Below are 15,346 nucleotides of genomic sequence, written 5' to 3'. Positions count from 1 at the left end.
TTGGGTGTGTCGAACTCTCGGTGCAGAGATCGTCCGGAGCCTAAATCTCGACCGGAGTCGGATGTCTTCAGCAGTTGTGTGGCCTTTTTCGGTGCCGATGGTTGGTCACCGTGTTTTCGATGGGTTAAGCCATGGCCTGCTGGCGGTGGCATCCCCTTGGCCTTTATGATCTTGGAGTGAGTCTTGGACGGGGCAGTTTTACTCACAGTTTTCTGCGTTGTCCCCGGTCGCTCACTTTCGGAGTCATCTGAGTCAGTTTCCTGGATGGAGATTCTTTCCTCCTCTTCCACGTCGATCTGTTCTCTTGGTGTCGACGCCATTTGCAGTCTTCTGTAGGGTCTTTTTTGATGGAAATGCCCTACAGGCCTCGCAAGTATCCTCCCTGTGTTCCGGTGATAGACACAGATTACAGACCAAGTGTTGGTCTGTATAAGAATACTTTCGCGTGGCACTCCGGACAGAAGCGGAAGGGGGTCCGGTCCATTAGTTTCGCCGATGGACGCGGTCAGGCCGACCAGGCCCCGGTAAAGAGTGGAAGCGCCGAAGAGCCGCCGGAGCGCTTCTACTATCGTTGTCGATATACTAACACTAAACCGGTACCGAGCGCGAACAATACAGTTGAATTTTTTATATTTAGCTAACTTCGCCGATTCGAAATACGGAGCGAAGAGGAACACGTACAAACCCGTTGGCTGAAAGAAAACAATCTAAGATGGAGTCGACGCCCATGCGCAATGGAGCCGAAAGGGAGGAGTCCTCGGTCTCGTGACTCGAAAAAAGACTTCTTCGAAGAAAAACAACTTGTAACACTCCGAGCCCAACACTAGATGGCAGGATAATGCACAGCATGTGTATCTGCAGCTACACATGCCATCGAACATATATATACATATATATCTATGTTACATGATCCCCTCATTAGGAAGAAGAGGCAAGACCTGGGTGCCTTGATGAATTGCTACTAGATCCTTTGGTCACGTGGAAACTGCCATCTTGAATTAGGATGAAGAGGTAGAGCAGACAACCACTGTCAATCGCCTGGCCTCTTGCAAAAATGTTGGAGGCTTGGCAAACCGGGAAATGTCCGTAACTACACAATGAATGCAATGAGGAATGCTACCCGATGGCATGATTGACACCGCTATCAAATGAATGGAGTGATCAGTTGAGGGGAGCAACAAATTCACAATATATCGTCTATGGATCTATGGTTTAAAGAGTTTCTTACAAAGGCAGTTCCCAGGACAAAAAAAGGCAGTGATTAGGGACAAAACATCAGGCAATGGCTACCACTAGTTAAAGATTTCTGGGGTAATCCCTGAGCAGTCTATAGCAAGGAATATAATGGAATATGTGGAGTTTGCAGTAATGAAGTACAACCAAATTGTGAAAAAATAAGCGAAAGCAGTAGAAAACCATAGAATTGAAAAAGTGGTATAAACAAATTCTGAAACGCTTTGATTGAGGAGGAATATAAAAACACCATAGTACATTATAAGATGCCTTTGAAAAAAAAAGGGAAAAAAAGAATGGGCGAGCACTAAAAAGAAGGTGCGACATCCTAAAACAGGAAGTAAGCTAAAATAATCATAGAGCAATGCAGCAAGTTATCAAATACTGTAAAAGAGGGCAACAGTTTATTTTTCAATACATTTTTCTTAAGCTTTTCGGGGATAAAGCAAAGTTAGCAAAATGATAATCTAATAGTAAAAGAACGCTGTAGCCTCATGAGAAGACATACAAATCAGCATATCGCTCTCTTTAATGTCTCCATCATCCCACCTCATCAAAGCCCCCTACTCTTTGTCCCATTCCGATTACTCCATGCCTTGACCTCCCAAGTCATGCCATCTATAGGTTCACTCCTAACATTTGCCCATCTCCTATCTCCCCTGCTACGATGCAGAGAAGTTATGGTCCAAAATGAACAGCACTGGTTATACGGTTCCTACTAAGATAATAGGACTCTGTATTAGGATGACATAACTTCAGAATGTGGGGACTGGTCCTTCCACACCATCAGAAACTGTTGACTCAATTCCTGGCTACCTCACATCGACCCTCATCTACCCTCCCTGCCAGGGTGAAAGGTGATTGTGGTAACGTGAACAGGATACTGACTCCCCAGGGAAATCGTGGAAAAAGATCTCACCCTTTTGTTGCATTACTCATGTAAGGTCAGGCGAAACACGAGAGATATGAGATACTTTTTTTTACATTTATTGAAACAATCTTAATCTTGCATAGAGAGAATGAGCGGCAATAATTATGCAAATGAAACAAAGCAAAGTTACTAGCATTATGAACTAGGTGAAGATAATGGACAGTCCAGCCATGGTAGATGTGTTCTAGAAGTTGTAGATGTTCCTATCTAAATCTAAGAGTATACTGGAGCATAGGAGGGGTACCCTTCTGTCTGCCCGAGCTATAGGATTAGCTTTTATTGTAGATGGCAATCCTCTCTGGATGGTGGTATATTAGTGCAGGTAGAGCTGCAAATCAAAGTGCATAATTTATATAATAAACCCACACTGTGTTAGAAGCACAACTGGGATGCGGTGCTATGTCTGGATGGTAGACGCCGTCTCCTGAACGGGCAACGTAGGCACACTAGGATATTGTGTACTGTGCTCTCTGCCTTGGGCAGAATGTACTGATTATATGTCGAGAAAAGGCTAACTAAAACATGCAACTCGTCAGCTTCTTAAGGGCACTTAGCTAACACATACGCCAATGTGTGGTGACATTGTGGGGCCTGTAACCAGCGACCCTTACCTTGGACAACAGACGACTCCTATCTGAATTATGGATAAGCGTCCAGACCCTAACACATTGCAATGCCAAAAAAGTCCAACTGTTTCCTGCATGGCTCCTGGAGTTGACTTGGTTGCTGTCCTCCAGCAACAAACCCTGGAAGTGTACCTATTGGCAAGCAATCCATTCAAGGTCTAGCAATCTGCCAGCCATCAGCCCCTCGACATTTAAGTAATCTGGAGATTCTACAGGGTTTAAAGAGTTTTTGGATAGCCTGGAGGTTGATTTTGCCTATTTGACCTGGATAATTTTCCCTCTGACCGATCCAAAGTGGAATATTTGACAAGCCCTTACAGTGCTGCACTGGCCTGGCTAACTCCTCTGGTTATCAACGATTGACACTGAAGATACTTGCCCGAATAATTACGCAGATTTTATGACAAACCTTAAGAAGATGCTTGAGAGACCAAATTGTGAACCGTTATCAGTTTCAGCTTCTGCTGAGGACACCCTCTGGGAAATCTCTCAAGGAAATTCTGAACAACTCACCTATTGCACTCAGTTTTGCAAGATTGCTGCTGAGACCACCTGGGTTGAAGACACAGAGATAACTTTATTCCGGAGTGGGTTGAAGGAGGAGTTGGCAGAGCTTCCTAGTTTTTTTAATTTCTGGACCAATTTCTCCTGATTGAACACAAACTCAAGGAAAGAAAAATGGTAAAAGTCAAAAGGTGCAATTTTGCTCCTTCCTTCCTGAGTTTTCAGGCAGACAAATCCAATTACTTAGCCAGTTAGTCCTTGTTCTGAAATGTCCGATGAGATAATGCAGCTCAGATTTGCTAGTGTGTCCTTGTGCAAAGCTGAAAGGGAATGAAGACATATGGGAGGTCTGTGTCTCTATTATGTGCGTCCTAACCATCTGCTGCAGAACTGTACTTTTCAACCCTACAGGCCATAGGGAAAAGCCAAGAAACGTCTTTTATAAAAGAGAAAGGGTGGGCGATTCCACTCTCCCTAAAGTTTAGGATTCAGAACAATGCTTTTTTGTGTCAGTGCTGATCTGTCAGGCCCATCCTGGACAAACTGTATCTCTTCCTGCTCTGTTAGATTCCGGTGCGTCTGGCATGTGTATAGGCTGGAGTTGTGCCCATGGACTCTAAATTTCAAATCATAAAGAAGCCCTCTATGTAGGAGGCTGGCCTGGTTTGAAGTGAGTACCTAAAGTATTTACACTTTATACCAGGTTCAGTTATCCCTTATTAGTGAAATGTAGACAGTCTCTAGGAGCCAGGCTCTCTAGTGGTAGTGTGGATGAGTAGCCAAAGCCTAACTGGGAGACATGCAAAGCTCATGCAATACCACTGTAGTCACACAGTACTCACATACATGAAAGAAAATACTCAGTGTTACAAAAATAAAGATACTTTATTTTGGTGACACAAATGCCAAAAATACCATAGAGATTATACTCCCTTAGGAGGTAAGAAATAGCCAAATTTTATACACACTAGTATGCAGAAATAGCTGAAAAACAGTTTGAAAACAGTGCAAATAGTGAAAATCACAATAGTTAGAAATGGGCCTGGGGGAAACATAAACCATATACTAAGACAGTGGAATGCGAAAGTCGGTTTCCCACCTAGGCAAGTGTAGTGTGTAGTGTGTAGAGTAGCGCTGGGAGTATTAGGAAAAAACAAAGTTAACTGATAGAACCCACCCCAGAGCCCAGGAAAGCGGGAGTAAATCACAGTAACTTTCCTAGAACACTAGAGAACACGAGAAAGAAGATTATGCAAGAACCAGAAGAGACTACAAGACACCAACGATGGATTCCTGGACCTGAAGACCTATAGAAGAAGGGGACCAAGTCCAAGAAGCACTGAAGAGTCAAGGGAGAATAGGATCCCATGCTAACCCAGATGAAGGTGCAAAAGAAGAACCACCGGGGAAGAACAACAGTGAGTACTGCACCCAAGAAGACGGATGCGGGTTCCTGGTTGGTGCAGAAGATGTCTCACGCTGGATGAATGATTACGGTCTGGTTTGCGTCGCTGGAATCTGCCAACAAGCCTTGGCACACGCAAAGCTTGCCGTTTGCGGAAAATGGCGCTGCCTGGGACCTGGTGGACTCTACCCAGAAGGGGGAAGTCTGAGGGGGCTCTCAGCAACTCAGAGAGCCCTCAGAAGACCAGGCAGCATTCACAGGAGTCCCACAGCACAGGGACAAAGAAGGTGCAAAAGGAGGCCTAGGCAGCACTACACAAAGGGATCACACGCCGCTGGAGAGACATGCAGGAAGCTGTGCGTCACAGGAAGGCGTGCTGGGGGCCGGAGCTTCATGGTGCACAAAGAAATTTGTGGAAAGATGCCAACAAGCCTTGGCAACTGCAAAACATGCGGTGCACAGGGGTACTGTCTTGCGTGGGGAGGCAAGCTCTACCTCCACCAAAGTTGGACAGTAGGACGTCAGAACCACTTCAGTCCACCACCTGTGATGCTGAATCCACACTTTGTCAGGAGAGGGCAACCACGCCACCGGTCATCGCTGCAGAGGGGTGGCTGCTGAAGCAGGGAAGTGACTCCTTCCCTCCAAGGCAGATTCCTTTGTTCTTCAGGTGCAGGCTGAAGACAGGCTATCCTTTGGGGATGCACGACTGGGAAACAGTTGGGTGAAGTTGCTGGCAGGAGCTGACGATCCAATGATGCAGAAGCCATCTTTGCTGCTTTGTTGCAGTTGTAGAGTTCCTGGAGGGTCTAGATGCAGGTTCTTCGTTAAGAAGGTGAAGTAAAGGATGCAGAGGTTTCCTGCTGGAGTCTTGCAATCCAAATCTGAAGAACCACCTAAGAGAGAGACCCTAAATAGCAATGAAAGGGGAATTGGTCAGCTACACAGGTAAGCACCTACCATGGGAGTGGGGGGTTTGACGTAACCTGCTGGCACTGGCCACTCAGATGCTCCCAGAGTGCCTGCCAACTGGGAATCCAAAATGGCAAAACCAAGGGACCCTCTGGAGGAGCTCTGAGCACCCCCCTCCTGGGGTGGTGATGGACAGGGAAGTGGTCACCCCCCTTTCCTTTTTTCAGTTTCGCCCCAGAGCAGGGACTGGGGGTCCCTGAACCGGTATATACTGGATTATGCACTGAGGGCACGATCTGTGCCTTTCAAAGCGTTTCCAGAGGCTTCGGGAGGTTACCCTCCCATGCCTGTAACACCTATTTCCAAAGGGAGAGGTGTTAACACCCCTCTCCCAAAGGAAATCCTTTGTACTGCCTTCCTGGGCTTGAGCTGCTCAAGCAACAGGAGGACAGAAACCTGTCTGAGAGGTGGCAGCAGCTGGGGCGGCCTAGAAACCCTCAGAAAGCTGCAATTGCAATACTGGGGGTCCTCTAAGGAGCCCCCAGAGTAAATGGAATCATACAACCAATGCTTGCAAAAGCCTTGGGGTATGATTCCAACATGTTGTATACCAAACATGCCTATGTACGGGGTTACCATTATGTAGCTGGACATTGGTAGTGACCTATGTCCAATACACGTGTAAAATGGCTCCCCGCACTCACAAAGTCTGGGAAAATGTTTCAGGAGGTCGTGGGGGCACCTCTGCTAGTGCAGGGTTGCCCTCACACACAGGTCCTCTGCACCCTGCCCTCAGGGCTGGAAGGCCTGCTAGAGGGGTGACTTATAAGTGACCTGGTGCAGTTTAAATGGCAGTGAAAGGGTGCATGCACCTTTTCACGCAGGCTGCAATGGCAGTCCTGTAGAAGCCTTTGCATGGGCTCCCTAAGGGTGGCAAACGATATGCTGCAGTCCATAGGGATCCCCAATGCCTTGGGTACCTCAGAACCATATACTAGGGACTTATAGGGGGCTCCAGTATGCCATTTTGGGGTAAAATACAGGGTTACCAGTAGGCAATAACCATAATTTAAGGGTGAGAGCATAAATACTGGGGTCCTGATTAGCAGGATCCCAGTAGACACAGTCAAACACACTAACAGGCCAAAAGTGTGGGTAACCAAGCTAGAAGAAGGCTACTTTCCTACACTCTCCACATCACACACAAAACAAATTAATAAATAAAAATACTGATAAATCTCCTTTGAGTACAAGTCTCATGACGTCCATTAAGGTTCCGCTCTTAGTGTCCTCAAGCAACCAAAAGGAGATCGTTGCTTCTAATCTAATCACGTCTACTAATTATTCCTTAGTGCTTGGGATGCCCGGCTGGAAAGACAATCCCTGTTAACTGGGGGGTGGGGGGGAAAGAGAGAGAGAAAGAGAAAGAGAAAGAGTGTGTGTGTGTGTGTGTATATATATATATATATATATATATATATATATATATATATATATATATATATATATATATATATATATATATATATATAATGTCACTTACCCAGTGTACATCTGTTCGTGAAATGAGACGCTGCAGATTCACATGCTGTGCACATCCCGCCATCTAGTGTTGGGCTCGGAGTGTTACAAGTTGTTTTTCTTTGAAGAAGTCTTTTCGAGTCACGAGATCGAGGGGCTCCTCCCCTTTCGGCTCCATTGCGCATGGGCGTCCACTCCATCTTAGATTGTTTTCTTTCCGCCATCGGGTTCGGACGTGTTCCTCTTCGCTCCGTGTTTCGGTTCGGAAAGTTAGTTAAATCTCGGAAAATGCGACGATATTGTTTGCGTTCGGTATCGGGTTAGATAACGCAGATCGACACCGAATTTTGAAGAGCTCCGGTGGCCCTTCGGGGTTTCGATTCCCAGGCGGGGCCTGGTCGGCCCGACCATGTGCGTCTTCAAGGCTAATGGAACGGACCCCATTCCGCTTCTGCCCCGAATGCCACAACAAGTATCCTTACACAGATCAGCATTTGGTCTGTAATTTGTGTTTGTCTCCCGAACACAAAGAGGATACCTGCGAGGCCTGTCAAGCATTTCGGTCGAGGAAAACGCTAAGGGACCGGAGAGCAAGAAGACTTCAAATGGCGTCGGCGCCGTCAGGACACCAAGACTTGGAGGAAGAAGAAACCTTCTCCATTGCGGACGAGGGACCGAAACCGAACAGACGCCGAAAACCGTGAGCAAAACACCCCTGGCCAAGACTCACGGAAAATACATTAAAGCCCAGGGGACGCCACCGCCGACAGGCCATGGCTTAACCCGAAAATTAGGTGACCGTCCATCGGCAACGAAAAAGGGCACACATGTGCGGCACAGAACAGACTCGACACCGAGACACAGGGTCAGTGCAATCTCGACAACGAGATACCGGCACCGAAATAACTCGCCACTGAGATATGGGAACACCGAAAGCCAAAAAAGTGTCTTCGGAACCGAAAAAGACAGTTGAAAAGGTTTTGATACCGAAACCTCCGGTTTCGGAGTCGAAACCAAGTTCCTACACTGAGGAACAAGGCCTGTCCTCACAAATGCAAGGACACAAATTCGGACAGGAGCTAGAAGCAGGGGAGCCAGATTACACACAGAGAAGGCTCCACATTCAAAAGGAGACAGGAAAAATCAGAACTCTCCCTCCAATCCGAATGAAAAGGAAACTTGCTTTCCAAGAAAACGACAAGCAACCACAGGCAAAGGTGGCAAAACAAGTAACTCCGCCACCATCACCACATCGCTCACCACAACCATCACCAATGGCTACCCCACCGATGATGCAGTCTCCAACACACACAGGGATGTCCATTTCTACTATGGCTTAACATTAATTTTCTATTGTGTTTCAGAAACCTGGTTCAGTGTCTTTCCCTCCTTGTAAACATTTTGACTGTGCCATCAGGACCATACCCAGAGCCTCAATTCCCTATGGTAGAATGTACTCTCCATCCTAGCAGGAGAAATAGGTTCTGAAGGAATATTAAAGACAAGAATCTTCAGAACGGTCAGATTGTTCGGTCTACATCATCTGCTAGAGCTCCACCTTTTTTTCTCCATAAGACATCCAAAGGAACGAGACCTTGCATTTATCATTGTTGGGGTTAAATAAGATCATCTTTAAGGACTGCTACCTGCCACCACTCAGACATACTTGAATTTTTTTGTGGTACAAATTAATTCAAGTTAGATATCTGTGGAGCTTACCATCTGCGCCATATGATTGGGAATGATGTTGAAGATGGTTTTTCGGATACCCCAGGACACTACAAATATTGAGTCGTGCCCTCAGGCCTTAAAAATGCCCAGGCAGCTTTTCAGAGGTTAATCACTAACATATTCTCTGACATCCAAAATCTGTTTCTTTTGGTATATCTAGAAAATATTCTGATCTTCTATGCTTCCATTCAAGAGCATTCAATCCATGTCAGTTCAGTCCTTCTTCGTCTCAGGGAAGACCATCAGAAGTGGAGTACCTGTGGTATCGTCTTTGAGAGGGTATACTACCCTTGACCCTCTTAAGATATTTGTCATTTTGGACTGGTTAACCCCCAAGTCCATGAAGGAGACCCAATGTTTTTTTGGAACTGGCTATCTTTTATAGAAAGTTTAATAAACGTTTGCTAAAATCACCAGTCACGTTTCTGCCACTCTGAAGGAGGCAAACCTAAGTAAATGTTTTACTTTGACTCCAAAGGCTTAAGGAGGCTTTTCTCTAGCTCCCAAAGGCATACACCCACCATTCTCAGGAACCTGGATCAGTCAGAGAAACTTACTGTGGCAACCGATACCTCTAAGTTTACTGTAGGAGTGCCTCTCTTTCAGCTCCATGAAAAGGACAATCTGGAGCATATCATCTTTTGGACCCTTATAAATAGAGATATTCCATTCTGGAACATTAGCCCTTGGCTCTTAAACAATCCTGTATGGGATGGCAGCACCTTTTAATGGGAGCAGTTGAACCTCTTAAAGTTTGGACAGACCAATGAAACCTCCAGTTTCGGTAAAGCATGCAGTGTAGAAACAGAAGACAGACTAGCTGAGCCCATTTATTTTCACTTTGTGGAAAGTGGCAGCCCTGCTAATTATATTATGATAGAGGTAGTAGAATCGTGAGGGGACGGTTTTGCAGTTAAGGGGTCTGGATCTGTATTTCCAGGTGGGTTAATGGTATAATCATCTAATGGGTCACCCCTGAGATCAGGGTCAAGCAGTGCCTGCTATGGATCAAGGGGGTACGTGGTGCTCTCTCCCATAGGAGAAGTGTGGTGACTCATGTGATGATTGTTGTTCAGGGGCGTGTGGTTGTATTGGGTGGAGGGAGGTGGCGGTTTAGACGAGGAGGAGGTAGGGGTAGATGGAGTGGTAATGGACTAGTGCACTTGTCACGATGTTTCCCAATTTGGGTTTAGCAGCAGGTTCTCAAACAAGCTCCTCCTCAAAAATCAGCCTTCTTTCTCGGGAAAGAAAGTTATGCTCCTTAAAAGGTGGCTTAGTGTTAATCCTCCAAAGAAGAATGAGCTTTTCTTGGTCCTCCGACACTCCAGAAAATGGGGCTTTAGGCCCTGGATGTTTTACAGCCTAAGGTGTTTTTTGAACATCGTTTGCAGAATCGTCTTTTGGCGCTGAAGGAATCTTGGAAGCCAAGGCGGGTTTCATTTTAAGTTTTGAAGGAGTTATTGGGACCAACGGATAGGAGTGAAAGGGCTGCTTCAGTGCCAGTGGCTATCTTAGACTTGGTTCAAAGGCCCTCGTTCAGTGCCAATCCTGGCCTTCAGGCAGCAGCGAGCCAGAAGCTTGAGTCTGGGTTTTAGGGCTGGACGTCTGACCCCCTCAGGGGCAGTATTGCAGTGGGAGGTGTTGTACTCATGCTCAATATCTTCTATTGGATGAGATGAAGCTTCTCTGTCTTGGAGTATGGCTGAGTGCCCGGTTCGGGCTGAAGTAAAGGGTCTGGAGCAGGAGGTCTCTGGCTGTGGCTCCACTTGGTCTCCACAGAGGTGAGGACTGTCTTCTTCCTAGCAGTGCAAAATGGCAAACCAAGCCAGGTACTGATCTTGTAGGTACCGGGGCATCTTTTTTTAATGGAAGGCAAGGCAGGCAGAGCAGTGAAAGACACCAATTACAGACCCAATGGGGATCTGTCTAGGGGTATTTAGAAAGGCACTATGGACAGTACTGGGAAGGGGTCCTTTCCTTCATGGAATCTGCATTCTTATAGAAGACGAGGAGAGGAAGGCCCTGTGAGGGAGCAAGTGCACCTTTGGGGGGTGGGTGATCGATAAAAGATACCCAGTTATCGAGGCTGACAGGTTACTGTGGTCGAAAAACAAAGCAGAAGGATCATTTTCCATGCTAACCGGGGTGGAAGAACCAAGAGGCACCAGAGATAACCAGCATTATGCGTCGACCACTACCATGCAGAATGCATGTACAAACCAGATGGTGGAAAAAATATAATTTAACAATGGAACCAATGGCTATTAATAGTAATAGGAAGGAGCCACTATAACTTCTGACCAGAAAACTTTAAAAAAAAAAAAAAAAAAAAAAAAATTGCACATATCCATTCTCTACTTTCTTCTATGCTTTCATTATCTTCCCTTTTTCCTCTCACGCCGGCTCATGTTCCAGTTTACTTTCTTCTACCGACTCCCATTATAATATTGCTGCACTTTCCCTTTCTGCCTGCATTTGCAGCAACATTACTCCACCAGCATCTTATCCCCCCCTTTAACCAGCATTTGGGTACACACTATCAGCCCTTGCATGATTTGGGCAGAACTGCCTCTCACACCACTATCACCATGCTCCTTAGTCTACACCCTACCATCCATTTTTTTCATATAGGTACCACAAGCGTGCTTTGATGCCTACCTCCCATTTGTCTCTGGCAACCCTCCACTATTCAGCCTCTTCCAATCTACATCACAACTCACTTTTCCATTACCAATGTACCCCACGCTCTGTATGAGAATCCTTTCAACTTTGCCTAACATGCACAGAACACACCATCTTGATGACCACCAAATCCCAATCCTACATTTTGTTTTGCACTTCATTCCATATTGTTTGCTATTCTCCACTAAATGCGTCTTTCTGAATTTGGTTTATTTTAAGACTATAGCGAAGGATGTTTAGCATTAAAGTCTCTGAATTAATATTTTTATCTTCAAGAGAAGTCTAAAATAACTAACAAAATAATCATGCTCAATGACAAATGAAACAGCACATTTCAGTAAGACAACTATGCAGGTTTCAATTAAATGTACTTACTTCTAGGTGGAACTAAGGGCTTTCCACTAGTTGCGCACCAACCAACTGGATGGACGTCGGGACCACATATGTTACACCAGAAGTCTAGACTTGAATCGTTTTCAAAGCCCTCATATCGAAGCAAAGCATTAAAACCTGAAATGGAGTAATGATACACTTACAAGATCTATGATTTTAAAAACAACACTGTGTAACTCCCAGAAAGACTCAGACATCCTATGTAATATTTTAAAAGGCGTAGTAGGAAATTTAACACTCCCTCTGAAGGGCCTAAAATATATGCCTACAGTTAAGCTTTTCTACCCCAAGCATTGGATTACAAAGCCCACAACAACAAGGAGTCCTCTGGGTGGGTGTGTGTGTTTCAATAGATAAAGACACTCATGGGGAAAACAATAAGATGTATCACTGCTTTTCAGACAAATACCCCATCTTATATGGCACATCCTGGTTGGAATATTTTCAACCACAAGACAAATGATTTCAAAAGACTATTTAAAAAAAAATTTACAACTTCTCTGCTTCAGTTAGGTTCCTTTTAATTTCACTGGTCTTGATGCAGTTAACAGCATTACAAAATAAATTGAAATAATCACATCACAGTAGATTCTAGTAGTGCCATAACATAGCTAAACACACACTGGTAAAACCAGTAGGTCTGTCCACGGCATGTGGAGTGTGTGATTAATTTTTTTAAATATTTTTAATGCAAGAATATTAAACTATAAATATAAATAAATGTAAATAAAATAAATATAAATAAGGAAAGAGGTTGTCACCTAAATTTGGCCACCGCCTACGTGCAATAAAAATGGTAAATTTAAAAAACACTCACTTATGTGGCTTTAAATTAACAAAACACTTTTCACTTGCAGCATGCATGTTACTATTATTTCTGAATGATACAAGAAGAAATCCTCACCCAACCAAGATTTCAAGCAGCTGTCATATTAATTAAACATTCAAAAAGCAGACTGCAAATACATCACCATCTAACTGGGTACCTGAAGAGCAAGTAAAATAAACAGCCTACTGTAGGAAGCTGGCTCTGTATATACTATAGCAAAGCGAGATATAGTGTGCACAGAGTCCAGGGATTCCCCAGAGGCAATAATAGATAATACTAATGCTCTCTTTTGTAGTAGCATGGTCGAGCAGTTAGGCTTATAAAAGGGTAGTGCAAAGCATATGTTGTACACACAAAAAGACAACAGAAGAAGCACACACTCAATGACTTAACTCCAGACCAATGGTTTTATATAGCAAAACTATATTTTCTTAATTTATTTTTAGAATCACAAGATTCAAGTTGCAGCTAAGTATTTCAATAGATTTGTATTTCACACATGTATCAGCAGTATGTTGTTTGAAATCAATACGTTATACAGTTTTTGAAATATTGGCAATTATCTGTTTTAAAACTGGACAGTGCAATTTTCAGAAACAGTTCCTGGGGGAAGAAAAGTTAAGGTTTTTTAACAGGTAAGTACAACACTTACAGTTCCAGTCTCCAGGGGTTAGGAAGCGCACAGGGTGGGGATCAAGTTAACCCTGAACACCCACCACCAGCAACACGGGGCCGCCTGGGTGCATAGGTCAAAGTGTAGGCAAAATAATCATGGGCTCCTATGGAGCCTGGGGGCACTCTGTTTCAGATCTGCAGGCAGGTAAGTAAGTACCCGCGACTTCAGAGGGCAGACATGGGGGGGGCGGTTCAGAGAAGCACTGGGGAGGCCACACGTAGGCACTGAACGCTGTCCATGGGAGGACTTGGTCCTTTGTGATTCAGAGCAGTCCTCTGGAGCTTGGCAGAGGTCGTTGGTCCCGCAGGATGCATCGCTGGTCTTTCGCAGGTTCTTTGAAGCAGGGGACAGGCCAGTAGTTGTCGTCTTACTTCTTCTCTGCTAGGGGTTGCAGCTATGCATTCCTTCTTCTTGTCAGGTCACCAGGAATCTGGTGAGCTGGCTCCAGAAAGGCCCTTAAATCCTGGATTTAGAGGTACTACAGGGGTCCGAGGGCAGTATCCAATGGCTACTGTCCCTGAGGGTGGCTGCACTCTTCTTGTGTCCACTTCCTTTGGGGATGAGGGACACAAAGCTAACCCTATTGATCCCGGTCCTCCAAACCAAGATGGAGGATTCTGCAGGGAGGTTGTCACCTCAGCTCTGGAAACCTTAGGGATGGTCCTAGCTGGGATGGTCACTCCTTCCTGCTTTCTCTAATTTTTCTGCCACACTTGCCACCAAAAGTGGGTCTTTGTCTGAGGGGTGGGCAACTCCACTAGCTGGAGTGCCCAAAGGGACTGTATCAAGAGGATTCAGCCTTAGAAGCTCACCGCCACGTGTTACAGTTCCTGCAGAGGGGAGGTGTGAAGCACCTCCACCCAGGTCAGGCTTTGTTTCTGAACACTGAGAGCACAAAGGCTCTCACCCCATGTGGTCAGAAACTTGTCTGAAAGTGGCAGGCTGGCACAGACCAGTCAGTCTGACACCAGCAGTTTGGCTAACATACAGGGGGGCATCTCTAAGATGCCCTCTGTGTGCATTTTAAATAAATCCGACACTCGCATCAGTGGGAGTTTATGGTGCTGAGAAGTTTGATATCAAACTTCCCAGTCATTATGGAGCTGTGGGGTTTCTAATGACAACTTCCCAGACCATATACTCAGTATGGCTACACTGCACTTACAATGCTTAAGAATGGACTTAGGCACTGTAAGGACATATTGCTCTGGGTTTCTAGTTTTCAAAAATGCGCTGGTTTGCTAGGTTTCCACAGGTGCCGGCTGAGCTACAGGCCAAAATCCACAGGTAGGCACTGTTTTCTATGAAAAAATGTGATGTGTCCACGTTGTGTTTTGGGCCATTTCCTTTCGTGGGCGCTAGTCCTACCCACACAAGTGAGGTATCATTTTTATCAGGAGACTTGGGGGAATGCTGGGTGGAAGGAAATTTGTGGCTCCTCTCAGATTCCAGAACTTTCTGCCACAGAAATGTGAGGAACATGTGTTTTTTTAGCCAAATTTTGAGGTTTGTAAAGGATTCTGGGTAACAGAACCTGATCCGAGCCCCACAAGTCACCCCACCTTGGATTCCCCTAGGTCTCTAGTTTTCAGAAATGCACAGGTTTGGTAGGTTTGCCTAGGTGCCGGCTGAGCTAGAGGCCAAAATCTACAGGTAGGCACTTTGCAAAAAACACCTCTGTTTTCTTTCAAAAAAATAGGATGTGTCCACGTTGCGCTTTGGGGCGTTTCCGGTCGCGGGCGCTAGGCCTACCCACACAAGTGAGGTATCATTTTTATCGGGAGACTTGGGGGAACATAGATTAGCAAAACAAGTGTTATTGCCCCTTGTCTTTCTCTACATTTTTTCCTTCCAAATATAGGAGAGTGTGTAAAAAAGACATCTACTTGAGAAATGCCCTGTA

The 15,346-nt window shown here is 45.2% G+C and overlaps 1 protein-coding gene across 4 annotated transcripts in view; it reads right to left on the bottom strand.

The window, feature by feature from the left end:
* MBTD1 (mbt domain containing 1) overlaps positions 1 to 15,346 on the bottom strand; it is a 527,258-nt gene that overhangs the window by 418,522 nt on the left and 93,390 nt on the right. For all 4 annotated transcript variants that reach the window (XM_069200036.1, XM_069200037.1, XM_069200040.1 and 1 more), the window contains exon 7: positions 11,921 to 12,055. In XM_069200036.1, the coding sequence (XP_069056137.1) occupies positions 11,921 to 12,055 (135 nt within the window). The remainder of the gene's footprint in view (positions 1 to 11,920; positions 12,056 to 15,346) is intronic.

This window comes from Pleurodeles waltl, chromosome 7 (genome assembly GCF_031143425.1).
Source record: "Pleurodeles waltl isolate 20211129_DDA chromosome 7, aPleWal1.hap1.20221129, whole genome shotgun sequence".
NCBI classification, from domain to species: Eukaryota; Metazoa; Chordata; class Amphibia; order Caudata; family Salamandridae; genus Pleurodeles; species Pleurodeles waltl.
Note: the sequence above shows the minus strand (reverse complement) of the source record. Positions and strands in the feature narration are given on the sequence as shown.